At 35.0% G+C, this 19,814-nt stretch overlaps 1 protein-coding gene and 1 pseudogene across 2 annotated transcripts; both read right to left on the bottom strand.

Moving 5' to 3' along the window:
- Positions 1 to 1,394: 1,394 nt before the first annotated feature.
- LOC126691212 (pentatricopeptide repeat-containing protein At5g40400-like) lies at positions 1,395 to 10,841 on the bottom strand (annotated as a pseudogene).
- Positions 10,842 to 13,208: 2,367 nt separating this feature from the next.
- LOC126692904 (protein POLYCHOME-like) lies at positions 13,209 to 17,243 on the bottom strand. 2 transcript variants are annotated; one of them, XM_050388709.1, is made up of 3 exons: positions 16,710 to 17,243; positions 14,014 to 14,077; positions 13,209 to 13,983 (listed from the first exon to the last, which is right to left on the bottom strand). In XM_050388709.1, the coding sequence occupies exons 1-3, from the start codon at positions 17,073 to 17,075 to the stop codon at positions 13,661 to 13,663; spliced, it is 753 nt and encodes a 250-aa protein (XP_050244666.1). In that variant the 5' UTR covers positions 17,076 to 17,243; the 3' UTR covers positions 13,209 to 13,660. The 2 variants fall into 2 exon arrangements, with proteins under 2 accessions (XP_050244666.1, XP_050244665.1); XM_050388708.1 differs by having other exon boundaries at positions 13,209 to 14,077.
- Positions 17,244 to 19,814: the final 2,571 nt, after the last annotated feature.

The raw sequence follows: 19,814 nt of genomic DNA, 5'->3' as shown, positions 1-19,814 counted from the left end.
GTCAGGTTTCTAATCCATTTTTAAGTATATACACGCTGTAATTTTAAACCCTGTTAGCAAGCAAACTCATACCTTGTAATGCATTTACATATCTATAAAATTTGGAAACATGAAAGAAATTTGACATCTACTAACTACTTTCACAGATTTAAATTACCAAAAAAAAGGTTCAGGCAATCGAAATTAATACAAAACCCACTATTGTTCTGGATCTTAAAAAAAAAAATGAAAAGCCTCGAAAAGCAAGCTATATTTCTATCCTTAACACATACAAAAACGAAAGAGGGCAAAGATGAAGAGGAACCCAGATCAAGAATCATAGTAATAGACACAAAAACATGAATAAATCATGGAATTGAGGAAGGTTAGAAAGGTACCACCAGAAATCTTCGACGGTGTCGAAGGTGTAGACCTTGCGGAGAGAGGTGCCCCACGCCGCACCTTGTTTGGGTTTGGACTGAATGTCGAACCAGAAGGTCCAAATCTGAGATTCAAAGCTTACCGATGAGTGATTGGAGGCCGAGAAAGTGAGGGGGAAAATGAAAACCTAACCTTGAAACGTGATTGGAGGCTGAGAAAATGAGGGGGAAAATGAAAACCTAATCCTAAAACATTTGAGGTGAGTGCTGGGTTTTTTTTTTTTTTTTGGGGTTGTGGGAAGGGCTGGGTTGACCGGTTGAGTTTGGGTTTATTGATATTGGGTTTAATGGGGTTGAATGGGCTTTAAGTTAAAACCCAATTATTACTGGGTCTAATTGGGTTGATGCCCATTTAACCCAACTAATAATTGGGTGGGTTTGGGCTTAAGTAGAGTGGGTGGGTTTGGGTAGGCAAATGGGTTTGGGCTCATTTTGCCACCCCTCTATAAGCAAGATTACTATTTCATTTATATTTTAAATTGGTTTCTTACTTATTTTTTGTGTGTGCGCACGTGCTTTTTAAGCATAAATATTATTTTATTTATCATTTTTTCTAAATTATGTCAAATGATGATTTATATACTATGAAATTTTTTGCAGATTTCAACAGCTACTTCTAATGTTATCCAAGAAGAGCACCATATTGGAAAAAGCACTAAATAGGTTGGAGTTAGGGTGCAACTTTATTGGATGGAGATTGAAGACTATGTAAATTTATTTGTTAGAGATTGAAGACTATTTTTATTGTTAGTCTATTGGCAAACTATTAACCTTTTAGTATTTTTTATTGTGATGCCATTGGCATATTGAAGACTATTTTTTATTGTTAGACCATTTGAAATGCATTAAGTTATTGTTTGAGATAAAGTTTATAGAGAAAAAAGTTATGTATATTTACAATTTAAGCTGACTTTATTTTAACTATTGTGAAAGATAAAGTTTGTGGTTCAAAATGGTACGACTTGTTTTGCAATCCTAGTTTACTTGTTTTCCAATCCTAGTTACCACAAGTGCATTGTAACTTTCAATATCGAAGATTTGAAATTCCCTAGCAAAGAAGCCCAATAATGATTTTGCTCTATTGATATCCATTTCCTTGCAGTATCCATTTATTAATGCCCTGCATATTGCTATATCAAATGGCACACCAAATTTAACAATTTCTTTTATTACATATTCATCCTCCATATTTTTGTTTATTTTACACAATCAGTCTATTATATACACCATCTCAACTTTCAAAGCTAATGCCTCTGCCACATAATTGTCAAAGAAATTCAAATTACTGCACTAGCAGATAAGAAATAACCATTTTAATAATAAATTGTACCACTCAGGTAAAGGACTAAATACTTGGCTTTCTGGTGTTATTAAAGCATGATCTCTTTTATAAACACTTATGTGTGAAACCTGGCAAGTCTAGCAATAAGAACCCAAAAAGAATTCAGATGACATTGCACAAGATGCAAACACTGGTTGATAGCTAACTATTAAATTTCGCAGAGTTATTCACTAGGTTCTTGGCCAGGCACATAACCATACTGAGAGATTCTTTCTAGAAGACTTTTAGCGGCAATTGGCCGATTCTATTCACACAGTTTGACCACTAGATATTCATAAATGTCGGCAGAAATAGGACTTTCAAATCTCTGAAGCTCTAACAACAATTTCAAAGCTGAAAGCAACTTACTCTTGTTTACATATCCTTCCACAACAACTCAACAAGTAAAACTATCCGGGTGAACCCCATTTCCTATCATCCATACAACAATGACTTTAACTCTTTCATCTTTTCTTCCTTGCAATAACCACAAATAAGAGTATTATAAGACATAGTATCTAGACTTAACCCTCTGTGAACCATTTGATGAAAAAGCTGATGAGCCTCCCTAACCTTCCCTTCTTTACAAAGACCATTCATCAAACATTAATCAAAAAATTAAATGTATAAACATTTGGGTGTATCCCAATTATCCCCATTTCTTCTTATACCTCCCAACACTAATCAACACATCTGAGCTTCACCAACCCATTCAAACAAAAATTGCAATCAACTACACTAGGGACAAAACCAACCTCCACAGACCTCCTAAAAGTCCTAAACCTTATTCAATCATGTTGGCTTTCACATAAGCCTTAATAAGCATATCAAAGACAACTGGATCCCAATTACAATCTTCACTGCACAAAACCAAACTTTCAAAAATATCACCATCATCTGGTGAAACAACCTTAACCATTTCTATCAATTCAGGCAACAAGTTCATGGCTTGATAAAATTTTCTAAACCAGGTTAGAATATGAACAATAATACAATAATTCTAGATAGTGGCTCTCAGACTTAAATTATTCTTGACCCAATTGAAGAAAGTGAGAGCTGATGAGGAATTAGATTGAAACCTCAATTGAACTTAAAAAAACCAGCTAGCAAATCCACTTCAGTTCTTGAAGGAATCAAGGTTATTAAGGAAAAAGGGAAATTTAGTGGAGAAGGCCTGGGTGGGCCGGTAGTGGAGATAGAGGAGGATTTGAGGTGGGCCAGCGGTGGAAACAGGAGGGTTTGGGTTGGCCGGCGGTGGAGAAGAATGCTTGGGGTGACCAATGGGAGCTGGGTTTCTGGGTAGCTTACAAAGAATAGAGAAGTCAAAAAGAAAGAGAACATATAGGTATAGGGATTTTAGTTTTTATTTTTTATTTTTTAATAGGTTGTGTAGTTAATTAGGGTTAGTTGAGTTAAGTTTACTTAAGTAATTATGTGCAATGCACATGCCATTTTTTACACAGGTCTGCTTATTGGAGCAGTTTGTAGCCTAAGGCCTCGTTTGGGAGGAGGGAATGGAAAGGAATGAAAAGAATAATTTTAGAATATTCTTCCCTTTCCTTGTTTGGGAGTTTTAATGGAGGGAATGGAAAGCTCATTCCCTTGTTTGGGAGTTTAAGTGGGAGGGAATGGAATGAGTAGGAAGGAACACTCATTCCTCTCTATTCCCTTAGACTCCGTTTGGGAGTTCATAAGAGAATGGAATGGAATGATTATACGGGAATGGAATGTATTTAAGTAAGGGAAAGGAATGGAATAGAATGGAATTAAGTAACCTTGATTGGATGTTTTAAAATGAAGGAATGGAAAGGAATGAAAATGAATAAAATGTAAGCAATCTTGTTTGGGAGCAACATGGAGGGAATGGAATGGAATCATTTTATAGCAATATTACTATTAGACCCCCTATTTTAAAATAAAAGGCTGAATATATTGGAGTATTTTGGGAGTTTTAGTAAAAAAATCATTAAATTTAATTTCATTCCCTCCCATTCCTCCCAATTTCGGAGGGAATGAAAATTTGGGATTTTAAGAGAATAGAGAGGAATGAGTGTTCCCTCCTACTCATTTCATTCTCTCCTACTTAAACTCCCAAATAAGAAAATGGAAGAATATTCTAAAATTATTCTTTTTTATTTCTTTCTATTCCATTCCATTCCCTCCTCCCAAACGAGACCTTAAAATCTCAAATTTTCATTCCCCCAGAAATTGGGAGGAATGGGAGAGAATGAAATTAGATTTAATGATTTTTTTACTAAAACTCCCAAAATACCCCTATATATTCAACCTTTTATTTTAAAATAGGGGTCTAATAGTAATATTGTCATAAAATGATTCCATTTTATTCCCTCCATGTTGCTCCCAAACAAGATTACTTACATTCCATTCATTTTCATTTATTTCCATTCCTTCATTTTAAAACATCCAATCAAGGTTACTTAATTCCATTTTATTCCATTCTTTTCCATTCATTTCCCTTACTTAAGTACATTCCATTCCATTCCCTTATGATCATTCCATTATATTCCATTTCATTCTCTTATGAACTCCCAAACAGAGCCTAAGGCTACAATTGGTTTTGTAGCTAAACTTTGTCCAAAAATAAATCCCACAAGTCTGGGACCATTACAAACCATTTCAGCAAGTCAAATGTTTAAAAAACTACTAAATTAATCCAACAAGTCCAGGAAATTATAATAGTTTAAAAAGCTACTAAATTAATCTAACAAGTCTAGGAAATTATAATAGCCAAAAAGATGTTAGACATCAACATCATCAAAAGCAAAAACTAGAACTTCAAGTCTTCAACATAAATCTAATCCCCCATAGTTGTGACATAGCTTCCATCCTCTTCATTAGGATCCAAATCATCAAGAATTGTTTGAATTGTACAATCTCCTAGCATAGTTGAAGAACTTACAACAAAAATGAATTTTAAAAAATTGAATAAACTTCTTCAAATTATAACCAGCAAATATAAAAATACAATTTTGATTTCAGTTTATAAATACAATTGCTAACCTTTGATTTCACTTCATAATCAATTCTGAGCACACATTAATGCCTCTATAATCTTGGGTTGAAGTTGACTACGATGTGGACTTAATAGTCTCCCTCTAGTGCTAAAGGCAGATTCTGAAGTAACAATTGTGACAAGAATGACTAAAATATCCCTTGCAATTTGAAAGCTCAAATTAGTGTGAAAACACTAAAGCTTGTTTAAACCTCAATTTTAAAATTATGACTAGATTGCTTTTACTCTAACTTACAAAGTGCGGAATAAGAGTATATATGCGCAATAAACCATTAACACTACTCAAAGCCATATCTAACCACAACAAACAATAAATGAAAAGCTTAAAGAGTAGAGAAGAGAGATGCAAACAAAAGATAACACCAAGATGTGTTATAGAAGAGGAAACCGAAGAACTCGGCAAAAAACCTCTTCGTGACCGTCCAAGTCGAAATCAATCGACTAGTGAATAAAGTTGAAGTACACGAGTAACAAAAGACCCTCTAAGCCTAGTTTACCCTATGTACTTGAGCCCTCCAAGCTCTTGCTACCAACGGACTTCTTAGAATCATGTCTTCACTAGCTTTCCAGATCCCGTAATTGAACCTGATTGCATCTGCCACTTAATGGCTCATTCCAATGCTTCCCAAATGCACCAAAACTTGACTCAACACTCAAATTGGGTGTGATAAGTGTTTGGACTAAGAACCTCTCAAGGATGTAGAGATGGAGAGGTAGGAGTAGAGGAAAACCAAGAGAAAATGTGTAGGTGATTGTGGGTGTAACAATCTCTAACTCTCAAGTGTTTTTGCTAGGGTTTTCTCTCTAAAAAACACTCTTTACATTTCGAGGGTAATGAGGGTATTTATAGTGTGTGTAAAGAATCTAATAAAACACTTTTTCTTTTTACCAAACAGAGAGTTTCGTGGGTACCTCACAAGATGGCATTTTCTTGCAAATACTCGTGAATTTGATAGCTTGGCATGACTCTTCAACTTCTAGTCATGTGCTTCACATGTGGCTTTTCGCGGGTTAGTTTTCTCACGAGCTTCTCGCGAGCTAGTTGTGAACTTTACTGATCTTCTTTTGACGCTTGATTCGTCAACAATTTTTCACAGTCATCCCTTACAATTAAACCCACATAAATATAGGGAAATGATTGAAGAAAATATAATCAAATTTGGCTCGGAATTAAAGCCAACAAAGGCTAGTTGGAAATCACAAATTTACACAATTCTTTTTAAAGTAGGATACTTGAGATCATTACTTTTCCATCATGCCAAAATATCAAAGTCCAAATTTCTCTTCAATACTCCCTCATCAATGTAATGATCAAATTCCATTTTAACACTCCCATGTTTTCTTGAACTACTTGAAGTATTGTTGACAGACAAATCAAAAGATGCAAGGGAGTTTTGGAACCTATATTTAATTTGTAACACATCATTTGAAGTAGTTTAGGCATATCATGAGAAATTCCTTCATTATCCATAGGGGTCACATCTGCATCTCCATACTCATTAAGCAATTCATAATAAAAAAATTTGGGATAATTACACTTTACCCACCTGTGGTTTGCCTCTAATTCGATGTGCCTACCCGTAGTTTCAATTTTGCCACTTTACCCACCTGTGATTTCCTCCATTAGTAATCCGTAACCCACCTCTCCCTCAGTCGTTACTCTAACACAAAATATGTAAAAAACAAAACCCCAAACGGATCAAAACACTCTCATTCCCAAAACTCACTCACTAACATGAAGAACATACACTTAGAAAACTAATACAAATTAAAGCAAGCAATACCATCAAAGTACAAACACAGATCTATCAAAATACAACTAAAAACACGAGAAATAGGATGAACAATTTCCAGCACTTAATTTCTAAAGTTTTGATTTTCAACATCCAAGATCTCACTCACACAAAACCACTGTATATACATTAGCAGCACCCAAGGGGAGGATCGGCAAAGCTTGACCAAGGGAATAGAGATATGAGAGAGGAAGGTTTCAAAGCCAAACAACAAACCCACCAGAAAAAATCACAACATCGTGAACATTAGAATAAAAATTACTTGATTTGCTGGGTATAATAGAAGTAAAGTGAAAATTTCAAAGCCAAACAACAACCCAGAACCCACAGAATTACTAGATCCACCACCAAATCGATCAACAATTTCCTACATCGAGCCTGGGTTTGATTATGCAGGGCCTCCACACCACTGTGGTAGATCGAAGAGTGAGTTTGAGAGTTAGGTTCGGAAAGATCGGGTAGAGAAGTGGAGAGATGGTGGTGGCTGGGGTTTGCCGCGAAGGAGCTTGGAAGCTTCAATTCTTTTAGATTCCAAAAGATCGAAGAGAGAGGGAGGTTCAAGCTTGAGAACCACCATCTAAGGTGGTGTTGGAGATGAGCTGTGAGTGGTCGGCCATGGCTGGGTTTGGAGAGAGATTGTTGAAGAAGAACAAGTGTGAGTGGTTAGCCATGGCTGGGTTTGGGGTTTGGAGAGAGATTGTTGAAGAAGAACAAGTGTGAGGTGGTCAGCCATTTGAATTTTTTTTTTCTTTGAACAAATTAGTAACCATTGTGGTGAAAGAGAGACAACAAGGCAAATATATATTTATGGAGGTTGATTTGAGTTTGATTTTTCTGGGTCTATGTTCTTCATGTTGTAAATTGTGTTATGCTTTGATTTTAATAAATTTCTTAGTACAGGCACAAAAAATAAGTATGAGGAAGAAGACGAAGAACTCTCTCTCTCATGGTTTTGCTTCATTTGATTTGTATTAGTTTGTTCTTCTCTCATGGTTTTGCTTCATTTGATTTGTATTAGTTTTTTGGGTTTATGTTCTTCATGTTTATGTATGTTCTTCATGTTTGTGAATGATGAGAAACCAATACCATATCTTAATCTTTTTTTTTTTTTTTTTTTTTTTTTTTTTTTTTTTTTTTTTTTTCTTGTTTTGGAAGAGAGAGACATAAAATGGGTGTAAGAAGACTTATTTACCCCTCTTTTTTAACAGAGGTGGGTTACAGATTACTAACGGAGGAAATCACAGGTGGGTAAAGTGTCAAAATTGAAACCACGAGTAAGCACATCGAATTAGAGGCAAACCACAGGTGGGTAAAGTGTAATTATCCCAAAAAATTTTAATAGCCTCTATTTCCAAATCATAATTTTTACCATAAATGTTAGGATAATAAAACTCTAACAACTTCATCTTATATCTTGTATCCAAGATGGCAGCGACGCCCATAACAACATTAACATCAACCCAATAAAAATCCAATTTAGTAAGCATACTTGCTATCATTCTACTTATTATATCATTTGAGGAAAAGCTTCATTCATACAATGTCATTTTCAACTCACCCACCAATGTAAAATACATATTAGATGTAGGGTATTTACAATCAGAGAATAACTCAGCCATACTATAGAACAACTCCAACCTTCCACAAATGTCTTTAGTTACATCTCAATCATTATCAAGTGGCAAACAAGTATATGATTCTTTATGTTTAGCTAAACAAGAGAAAACATCTTTATAATGCAAAGCAATAGAAAGCATTAAGTAAGTTGAATTCCAACGTGTCTTACATTCTAAGACCAACTCATTGGTGCATTGAACATGTAATTGATGTGCATTTTCATCAAATTTTTGCCTCTTTTTTGGTGATTCAATCCAATAAATCACACTACCATGAATCTTTTCAATACCATCACCAATAAGAAACAACCCATCTTAAACAATCAAATTCAAGATATGTGCAACACACCTCATATGTGTTAGAAATTAAAAGGAAAATAGAAGGACACCCAAAGTGGGCATGTCCTTCTATATACCTCACCAAGAGTAACATTAAGGAGTTACAGTAATGGCTTGAACCGTTACTCTACCCCACTATGCCCACTATCACACTCAATATTAATGGAGTGGTGAGTATATAAACACCATGAGTGGTACCCACTGGACAGAGAATGAAATCTATATTTATCGTAGTGTTTGTAAAGTGTTGTGAGACTCTTAGGTCATGGGTTATGTTTGCATCACTTTAGTAGCTAGTGTGAAACACTGTTGGAGAAAAGTTTTGTTCATGGGATACACAAACTGGAATATAGAACAAGTCTAACTTGCTGGTTTGCGTGGAGGCTAGCTTTGGATAATGTAGAACAACCTCAAAGCTCCCATTTGATCATTGGTTTAGGTTAAGAGAGGTATGTAGAAAAACCAATTGTGAAAATTTCGTTGTGTAGTCTCTGTTTCTTACATTTGTATCAAAGTGTTTATAGGTTGTTCTCAATCTCATAGGCATATACGATTAGTTCTAAATATGTTTTATGCTTCTGTAATATGCTATGAATTTTTATGCACCTCTCATGGCCTTCAATGACAAGTTTTGATTCTGAGCATTTAAATTAATAGATGTTATTGATATTACATATATTAATACCTGCCTTAATTTTCATAGCAAATCTCTAAGTGTGCCATGAGATATAGTTTGAGAAAACTTAGAACACCGAAACTTTAAAGACAAAACTGCTCTTATATGATTTCTATTTGCAAAATATGATATCATATTATGAATCTCTATGTTATAGCCTTTAAATCAATATATGTTACGTCAAAAAGGGTTTTGAAATGATGAAGTTATAAACTTTTGAAGTTCCTGCCTTAAACCCGTTTTTGCTGAAAGAAAACTAATGCTAGAGGTTTAAGACAACCACGTACAAACTTATGGGCCTATGGCCGTTTCACTCGTCTTAGGGGCTAGAGTGACAGCCAATCAAAAATCACTAGAGGGTCACACAGAAGTATGTTTATAAAAACATCTAATTGTACACGTATTAGTAATACACACTTTTGAAAGTAGTGTACAATGCCTACTTGCCATTATAAAAGCACTGAGAAACACATTCAAAGATGGATAATAGGGCCATGCTCAACGTGGATCAGTGGGAGATGTTAGAAATGGAGAAGGAAAATAAAAAGACACCCAAAGTAGGCATGTCCCTCTGTATACCACACCAAGAGTAACATTTAAGATTTATGGAGTAATGGCTTGAACTGCTACTCTACTCCACTATGCCTATTATCACACTCATTATTAATGGAGTGGTGTGCATATGAACACAATGAGTGGCACCCATTAGACAAAGAATGAAATCTGTATTTCTCATAGTGTTTGTAGAGTGCTATGAAACTCTTAGGTTGTGGATTATGGTTGCATCACTATAGTAGTGTACAACACCGTCGGAGAAACGCTTTGTACATGGGATATACAAACTGGAATACAGAATGAGTCTAACTTGCTGGTCTATGTAGAGGCTAGCTTTGGACAACATAGAACAATCTCAAAACTCTTGTGTGATTGTCGGTTCAGGCCAAGAGAGGTATGTCGAATAACCGATTGTTAAAATTCCACTACGTGGTCTCTGTTTCTAACAATATGCAATATAGATGCATGCAACAAAAGAGAACTAATGTCAAGCTTATTCAAGAGAAGTTTCATCATGGCATCATTGGTGCTATAATTATCAACAGTTATTGTAGACAACTTGCTATCAATGTTCCACTCTAAAAAACAATCTACAAGGATATCAGCAAGAACAATTTTTGTGTGTGGAGAAGGAACATAAACAAACCTAGAAAAAAAATAGGAATAATTATAAAATAACTCAATAAACACTATAATCAACAACATATGGTACAATTCAATTGGCTTAATAAATCATATATTCATTCTTCAAAACAGATAGTAACAAAGAATTACCTTAAAACCCGACTTTGCAAAGTCCAAGTTTGATCGATAAAGTGAGTAGCAATAACCACGAACCCTTTCTTTTTGTTACTTGAAGTCCACATATCAATTGTGATTGCTATTCTACTTTCATTATTGTCCAAAATTTTCAAAGCTTTCTCCCTCTCATTATCATAAATGTTAAGAATGTCACTCTTCAAAGTGTTTCTTGAAACAACTTTAAACATGGGTTGAAGAGAACCCACAAATTCTCTAAACCCAATGTGCTTAACCATTGAAAGTGGGTATTCATGTAGGATGATCATGCAAGCAAGATTGCTCCTCATTTTAACTTGATCAAAATGGTAAGGAATTAAACTCATCTTTCCATCCATCTTATTTTGTTGTTTAAGTAACACTTGTTGTCGTATATATCTTTAAACTACGGCCATGGACATCTCCCTATATGACCATGCAAATGGTTTGTGCCCTGTTTAGGATCACCCAAGTAATATTTATGACAGTGATGACATTGAGTTTTAAGTTTCCCATTAACTTTCTTTCTTTTAAAATGAGCCCAAACATCTGAGGCACACTTCCTTTTCTCTTTGCATCCTAATCCTCATTCTCATCCCCATTCACAACCTCAATTGAAGGAGAACTGTTTCCTTCAACATTCGTAGTGGGTGAGGGATCCTCTTACTCTTCCTCTATCACTAGGTCCATAATGGGGGATTGCGGTCTCCAAATTGGTTTAGAAGTTTGGGAGTTAAGAATTCTATCAATCAAAACAAATATTCACACATTCGCATCACAGTACACACAAATATCAATAATAAAAAACTCCACTCAATTACACATGATTATCTACCGATTCATACACTTACTCATTGTTTAATGGGCATAAAGGTGATGGTGAGCATGAGGATAAGTTGGTAGAAGGTGACAATGGCGAAGATGATTGTGAGAGTGGCGAAGTAGAACGCATAGCTAGCAAGGGACAACATATGGTTCTCAAGGAAGATCATGCGCCTGGTGAGGGGAACTAGATTTGTTTGTCTCCCATTTCCTTTTTAAGCACAAATACACATCCCTTTCAAAATCATAAACACAACATAGAAATTCTAAATAATTTTCAAGATGAAATAAATTAATAATATAAAACTCTAAATAATATCACACAAATATACAATAATTTTCAAGTTTCTCATTTTCCCTTTCAAAATCACAAACACAGATATAGAAATCCTAAATATTTTTCAAAATGAAATAATTTTAAAAAAGAAAAAGTAAAAAAGTAGAACACTAAATAATGTCACACAAATATACAATAATTTCATATTTCTCGTTTTTTCCTTTCAAATTCACAAACATATAAATATAGAAATCCTAAATATTTTTCAAGATGAATTTTTTTTTTTAAAAAAAACATAAAACAGTAAAATACTAAATAATATCACATGACTCACATTTGACAATGAACTAAATCCTAAATAATAAACATTCATTAATGAAATTTTAAATTAAAAATATATATATATCAAAACCCTAAATAATATCTGTGGGGCCAAAGAGCTTGTGACCCCGGCCCACTTTGCTTTAGGGCCCAAGGCCCGAGCCGAGGAGGGATATTGCCGAGGACGTACAGTGAAGGTCCAAATGGCCTAGAGATATAGCCGAGGATGATTCTATCCTCGGCATCCCAACGCGCTCCTGAAAGAAAGTGCAAGTGCGGTATATGAACAGTTTAAGGAAAAGCTGAACACCTCCACATTGATCGAGAAAGGACCCCTAGACAATATGGCGACAAAGGACAAAGGAAAGACTGTCATTACTGCAATTAAATACTCTGTGCCAGACAGAGCAATACTTTTCAGTTTTTACAACCACCCCCAACCACTTTGGGTATGGGCTGATGGGACAAGTATCAGCCCTGGAAAGCTGAACCTACACGTGGACGTTGGAGGAAGGGTAAAGGCTAATATAAAAGGAGAAATAAGCAATCCAGAAAAAGGGGGCTGGGAAAAAAGGCCAAGAACCAGAGCCTCCCAGGCCATGCCGAGGAGAAAGACTTCTTGAGCAAACATGGTTCACCTCCATATGAGTACCATGATTAACTACCGTCCAGTGACCAAAGCCTAGCCTTTCAAGCCCACACTCTACAAATTATATTGTTTGGGCCCTTAACGTGCGAACCCAATACCATTTTGGGGTCGTTACAAATTGAGTCCTTACAATATCACATTTGACAATGAAATCCATGTGAGTGAAAACATCTTTTTTTTAAAGACAAGTTAAAGAAAATAATTTATGGGCTCACAATAATCTCTTGACAAAAAAAAAAAAAAAAATCGTGAAAATAAGAAAAACACAAGCACAATAGAAAAACCCAAGTAATTTTAGCAAAGAAGATATTATTTATCTGATCTCATGTAAAGCATGCTCATCTTTTAATTATTTATTATGGTAGGGAGTAATGACTTTTAATGGTAAATCCAAAAATTGATCTATTAAGAGTTGGTTGAAAAACCTAGTGTACTTCGTTCATCAAAAAGTTACTATCATATTATAAATGCATGTTTTCATTTAAAATTGCTGTGAAAAGAGATGAAGTCATAGGTTGAAGTACAAAAGGACCATCAAATCTAACATTCCTTAAATATGAATTTGTAACGGACATTTAGCAAAAAAATTCTGTTGTAATCAAAAATCACTTTGATGAAACCTGCTTCCTTATCATACACAAAGTAATGGTACAGGAAGTGTGATATGGCCATTATATACATCAGCTCAAAACAATAGCTAGTTCTACACATAACCATCAAAGAATGATGGTAACAAGAAACAAACATTGCTCCTGGAGTTCTGGTCCTACACCTAGACTTTCAGCAGAGAACTGAAGCACAAGTGTCTACCAATCCTATACTTAGACCTTCGGCTAGATGTTAAATGCAAAAACGTAGGTTAAAAAGTAGAGAAAATATGAGGATATCTGTACTAAATCTACTTGAGGAGTCCTAATATCATCAGATGATGATCAGTGTCACTGCACAGGTTTCTTGTCCCTTCTGTCTTTCAAATAGAAGGTGCTCTTGTTCTCTCTGTTTTGGTTGTCTAAGTTGGGAGGAAAAAAAGGATTCTTTAACTGCTGGGAAGTTGAAATGAATCAACGCATAGACATCAAAGTACGAATTCTCTTTTCTCTCTCTGCCTTCTTAGCACTTGGGGTTCTCTTTAGCTTCTGCAGTTCCTCCATCACCACTTTCTCAACAGTGTCAATCGAGTTTAAAAGTTTCTTCTGAGGTGTGAGAAACTCTGATTCTCCAGCATTCTGATTAGTGATTCCGAGCAGAATCTTTGGCACTTTACCAACAGCAGGTGTACGAGGCTTGACACCAACAGCTAGACTTGGAGAGACCATAGATATATTGTGCTTGAGTTGAGCACTAGACTGTGTTACAGAAGGGTCAAGAACCCTTTGGCCCTCAGGTACAGTACTCTCAATTTGTTGGCCTTCAGGTACAGTACTCTCAATTTGTTGGCCTTCGACATCTCCCAATCGAGCTCTTGTCCTTTCAATTGCCTATCACAAGAAATGCAACCCACTCACAATCAGCATAAATACAAACCATTTATTTGAAACTCAAGAATCATGATAACATAACAATCTAGATTATGAAAAATAAAATTTTGAACATCCCAACAAAATAAAGGGGCAAACAGCCCTTCAAGATATTTCATGTATATGGCAATCGTATGTTAGGAAATTGTTATGACTCGTGGGCATGTGGAGTTAGAAGAAAGGGCTGAGCCGAATAGTGGCTAACATGGGCCAAGTGATAGAGATTGCCTCAAGTAGTAGTTATCGTGTGTTAGGATAAATTGTTATTTGAATTCAATTAAGTTATTGTTAGGATAGGGTCTATCTTGTGATAGAACTCTATTAGGAGTCATCTTGATTTCCATTGTAGTGTATTTAAGCATTAAGGATGAATAACATGAGGCAAGAAGAATTTAACCCAAACACTCTTTTCTTCCTTTTATTCTAGGAGGGTAGTCGCCTTGAATACGACTAAACCATTCTATTATTTGCAGTTCACTGCAGAAATGTGCCCTTGAAATCTTATTGTATGATGCTATGTATGACTTTATGTATGATATTATGTTGTGATTAATAAAGTTGTTTTTATTATTATCTAAAATAATAGTAACATGAATATTTGAATATTATCATATAATCTATGAGATACATAGTATGTGATTTATGTGATTTAGTCACAAAAGATATAAATCACAAATTTTTTGTAAATTCAAAATTTTAATTTGTAGTCGGTGATAAAATTAGACATTTCATCTATGAAGACTATAACATATCAACTAAGATGATTTATCTTAATCATGAAAATTAAGACTTTTAGTTTGTGAGATTTATTATTCTACTAACAACTATCAAATGAATAATAAATCTCACGACTTCTATTTACATAAACTCTCAATCCTGAGAGAATAATAAATCTAATCATGAAGTGTAAGTTGCTTTAATATATCAAGAGTGAGATCTAAAGTCACGATCAAAACCTCTATATATCAGGCAGCCACATTTAATGTTGAAAGAACATATATTCTCAAGATGAAATTCATAATCTTTTAACGGAGATATAAAATATTCTCTTAAGATAAGTTTAATAAGTTTAATTATTCAAAGTGTTAGGCCTAACCACTTTAATAAGAAATTACTAAAGTATATATTTATGAAATTGAATTTTATAAATATACGATGAATAACTTAAAGGATTAAACCAAGTACTCAAATATTAAAATATAATAATCTTCAAAGTATCAGTCAACATTCATGATTTTATATTACTACGAATATTTTAATGAAAGGATTGAATGTATAATAAAGTCTTGAGATATAATTTATTAATAAGGCCTAAAGAGCAATTATATTTATATAGTGGTATTAAATATAATTAATGATAATTTTAGATTTGTTAAGAGTTGATAGAAAGGCCCGAAACCCATTGAAACTAGTGTCTTATTTGTCCCTTTTAGTCCCACTCCAAGCCATATACTAAAGCCCAATTGAAATGGCCTAAAAGACTAGCCCAATTAGATAATCAGTTATATATAAAGAAAGAAATCTACAGAATTTTGCAATGTATAAGTAAGATATGAAAATGGTATGTATGTGAGTGTAAGCAACTCTCTTATTCTCCCTTGAACACACGTATAAACTAATTGAGAGGGAATTGGAGTGATGATTAAAAGTGTTCCCAAGTACTTCTAGTCTTTAGTTTTGAATTTCACTGCACTAAAGTACGCTCTCTTATTCTTAAATTCTAAAATTTACATAGTAAATGTTATCATTTGTGAATGAAGTAGATCGTTAATTTTCCACTGCGTATATTTTGTATACAATACAAACTATGTTTTTCCTACGTCCTAGAGCATTACAGATATTAAATCTCACCCTCTCCGGTACAACTACATCAAGAAGTTGGTTTGGCCTCACAGACAAACAGGAGAATTCTTAGTAGGGAAAGCTTACTCTTTACTAAACTCGACAACACACATACAGCAAGGACAGCATTCAATTTTACATAGGTCACTCCTTTAGAAGCTTAAGATACCCTACAAATGTATTATCTTCATTTGGAAGCTCTGAACAATGCCCTCCCAGTTAAGCAACAACTCAGAGGCATACAAATTGAACACCTTTCTGTTTCTGTGCAAAAGAAACAGCACTGTAGAACAGTTTGGCTTGGATCCTCACTTACAATAAGAAAATACCACATACTTTATCCGTCTCTAAAGGACTGGATAATAAAGACAATCTGTGCCTAATATATAAAATCCCTCTAGCACATTTGATCAGCACATACAATTCAATTCCTCTTCAATTCTGCACAATGCATCCTACCTGCTTAGTTCCATTTAGATAGCACGGCAGAATGTGCAAAAAGAAATCATAACAAAAACTGCAGCTAAGTTCATCAAAACTATTTTTGCTCCGATAATGCTGGCATACTGTGGTATGTTATTAAAGAACTAAATCCAATTGAACTCAAACTCCTATTCCTCAAATTCTTGGCACCAAAGCAAAATATAAAGAAAAGCACAGAAAATGCCCTTTATATAATAACAAACTCATATATAGAAACAAGCATTCAGCGGCAGCCATGAAAATTGAAGAGCTGAGAATCAAAAATTACCCTCACGACCGCAGTGATATCACGAAGAGGAGTTCGCGGGTACCAAGAAGGTAGCACACTGCTCCTGGGTCTGCCCCGGCCCGAACTCCGTTGCGCAGTTCTTGGATTATTCTCCTGACCCGAAGCCGGAGTTCTGTAAAGATTCCGGCCACGCACATGTCTTGGAGTTCCAAAGCCTCCCCTTCCCCCAATGAACCGTCCACGTGTTGCCGGTGTCGCCACTTGCCTGACCGGGGCCGGGGATCCGAACAAATTCGGACCCACTTCTGGGTCGTCAATAAGAATTCCAGTACCGGGCGTTCTGCGGCGAGCGAAAATGGCAGCATGGTCCACAGGCCTCACCAATCTATCCCTTGATTCAGGCATTGTAAATATAATGGTTTTAACTGAAACAAAAACCGAAAAATAAGTTAGAATTAGATCAAAAAGAGAGGTACAGAGTCTGAGGTACAGAGGGGTTGGGTTTTAGGTTTGTTCTTGATGAATAGGCAATGAAAAAGAGCAAGAAGCTCTCAACGAAGGAAACTCGAAATTGGCAATTTTTTTGAATGAAATAATGGGCGGTATTAATATTACAGAAAACCAAACTCTTTTTTTTTTTTTTTTTTTTTTCTCTTGAAAATTCAATTTTCAAATTTGTGCAAATGGCGGGATGTGTAAACTGGACTTTTGGGGTTTGGACCAATTTCGAGGTCCATCTACTGGACTTTTGGGGTTTGGGCTTACCATATTTTCCCCTGCAAATGGCGGGATGAGTAAGTAAACTGTGCTAAAGTTGTTTTCGTAATTGGCCCACATAATAAGCATTAATGTTGAGCAACAATTGCTTATATAAATTTGTCTTTTTGTTTGTGAAGTATTTATATTTTCATATTGGTAAATTTTGATTTTGTAGATGTTTAATTATTATCGAGACATTGGTTTTTTGTTTATTTATATTTATAGTTATGGATTTGTCTAAATAAGGATTCAGATTTCAGAAGGCCCAATATTAATATTGTTAGTAATAAAACAAAGAGAAACTAACTATTTACACCTGGTATTATAAGAATTACATCTTTTTTAAACTATAGTTTTTTATGAGATTTAACGGTTATAAAATGTCAACTATTTATGTCATTATTAAACATTTATTGTCCTACAAAATGAATGTGCAAGTTTATAGATTCCAGATCCTATTAAGATCCCCAATATGAATGTGTAATAAGTTATAATAACTTACCAATCAAATAAGGAAAAAGTGGCATGTATTTCCTAGCCTAGCAATTTGTATTTATTGCCCCATTCATATACGGAGTCAAACTACAGTAAAATTAATCATTTTAGAAAGTTCCTTTTTCTTCTTCTCTTTGCTGAATGTATTAATGTTGGACTTACGACATGGCCATTTATGTTTCAATGAAGTAAACTTAAGGTTAGTTCATGAGCTTGAGCAGTTGGGCTCAACTAAGCCCACATAAATATTTCTAATTAAGGTCGTTTGCGTTCTATTAACCGAGTCTCAATTTTTAATCCTGGTTCAATTGCGTACGCTAACTATTATCACCAGCTTACGCATCCCCAACGCTAGGTTCTCGCTGTTCAACGGACATCTGCACCATCTTTTTCTTGCTTACATAGCATTAGCAAGAACTTCAATATAATATTTGTTAGTGTTTGACACATGAATATCACTCATGGATTACTTTTCAATTAAAGTTAACGTAGATTGTAGAGAAAAAACACTAAAAAAAGAGAAGAACAAAGAATTTGTGTTGTTTGGCCGCCAGCTTACATCCATAACCAAAAAAAAAATGTTTTTGTCCATATCTTACTGTGCTACACTTTGTATTAATTATGATACTAAACCTTCATTTGGATAGCGCTAAAAAGCACTTGCATCTACGTTTCACGTTTTCCTTTTTCTTTTTCTTTTTTTTTGAGAAGAGCGTTTCACGTGCACTGTGAGTCCCGTGCAAGAAGAGAAAGCAAAATTATGATTTTCCAGTGGATCTCGTGCACTGTTCACGGGACCCGCAAGTACTTTATTCATAAGGAAAAAAAAAACTTTAAAACTGGGTTCCACAATACTATTTACACATTTAAAATTTATTTTGTTACAATGTTTTGAGTTTTCTGCAAAATAAACGGTATCCAAACAAATTCTAAGCAGGATATGTATGTATAGACTTGACTCTCTTCAACCACAACATTTGTAACACATACATACACACACTACAATATTTCTAATGTAAAACACCTGGTTAAATACATTTTGATTAGAGTTCAATTGATAAAATAGAGGTAATTATATTATTTGTGGTGCCCATGTTTGCAGTTCGAACCCACTTCCTCATCTCCCACAATCTACCTATCTAAAAAGATAAAAGCTTGATTATGGCATGCCTTGACAAATGTTGCCCTAAGAGCATTCACATCCGAACTGTCAAATTGTTAGAATTGCAAAAAAATTTCCAATACTGCTACAGTACTATCTTACTTATATGTCGTTACTGTAGCAACTGGGATAAATTTTTTTTTCTTTTTTTTTTTTTCTCTCCCTTTGTTAATCACTATGTCCTTTTCTTCTTTTCCTTTATTTTTTTTCTCTGCTTTTCTCTAATACTTTACTTCTCACTCCTTTGCTCACATGAGCTTGCAGATGTTTTGGTTGAACAATCAATAAGGTGGCAGTAGATTGATAGGTCCAGTTGATGTGGTGACTATAATGAGCTTGCTCAATAGTCTTTGGCTTCATGGGAACCAGTTCACAAGAACAATTCCATAGAGCATTGGGAATTTGACTCATCTCTCTCTCGTTCAAGCTTGCCACCAGAGCTGGGTTGGATTCGGAGTGGTCATGGCGTGGTGAGATCGGCATGGGAACGGCAGATTCCGATGGGTTTGTTTTATTTTTTGCTATTAATTTTTGTCTTTTGGGTTTGGATGGGTTGGATTTTGGATTCCTATGGGTTGGTATTTTGGATTTTGATGGGGTTTAGGTTGGATTTGGATTGGTTGGTTCACTTGGTTGGGTTGGCATGGTGGGCAGTGGTGGTGGTGTGGTGGTTAATGGGTTGTTTGGTTGTTTTTGCTATCGGGTTTGCTGGGGTTTTGGTGGGTTTT

The sequence above is a fragment of the Quercus robur genome, chromosome 7 (assembly GCF_932294415.1).
Source record: "Quercus robur chromosome 7, dhQueRobu3.1, whole genome shotgun sequence".
Lineage (NCBI taxonomy): Eukaryota > Viridiplantae > Streptophyta > Magnoliopsida > Fagales > Fagaceae > Quercus > Quercus robur.
Note: the sequence above shows the minus strand (reverse complement) of the source record. Positions and strands in the feature narration are given on the sequence as shown.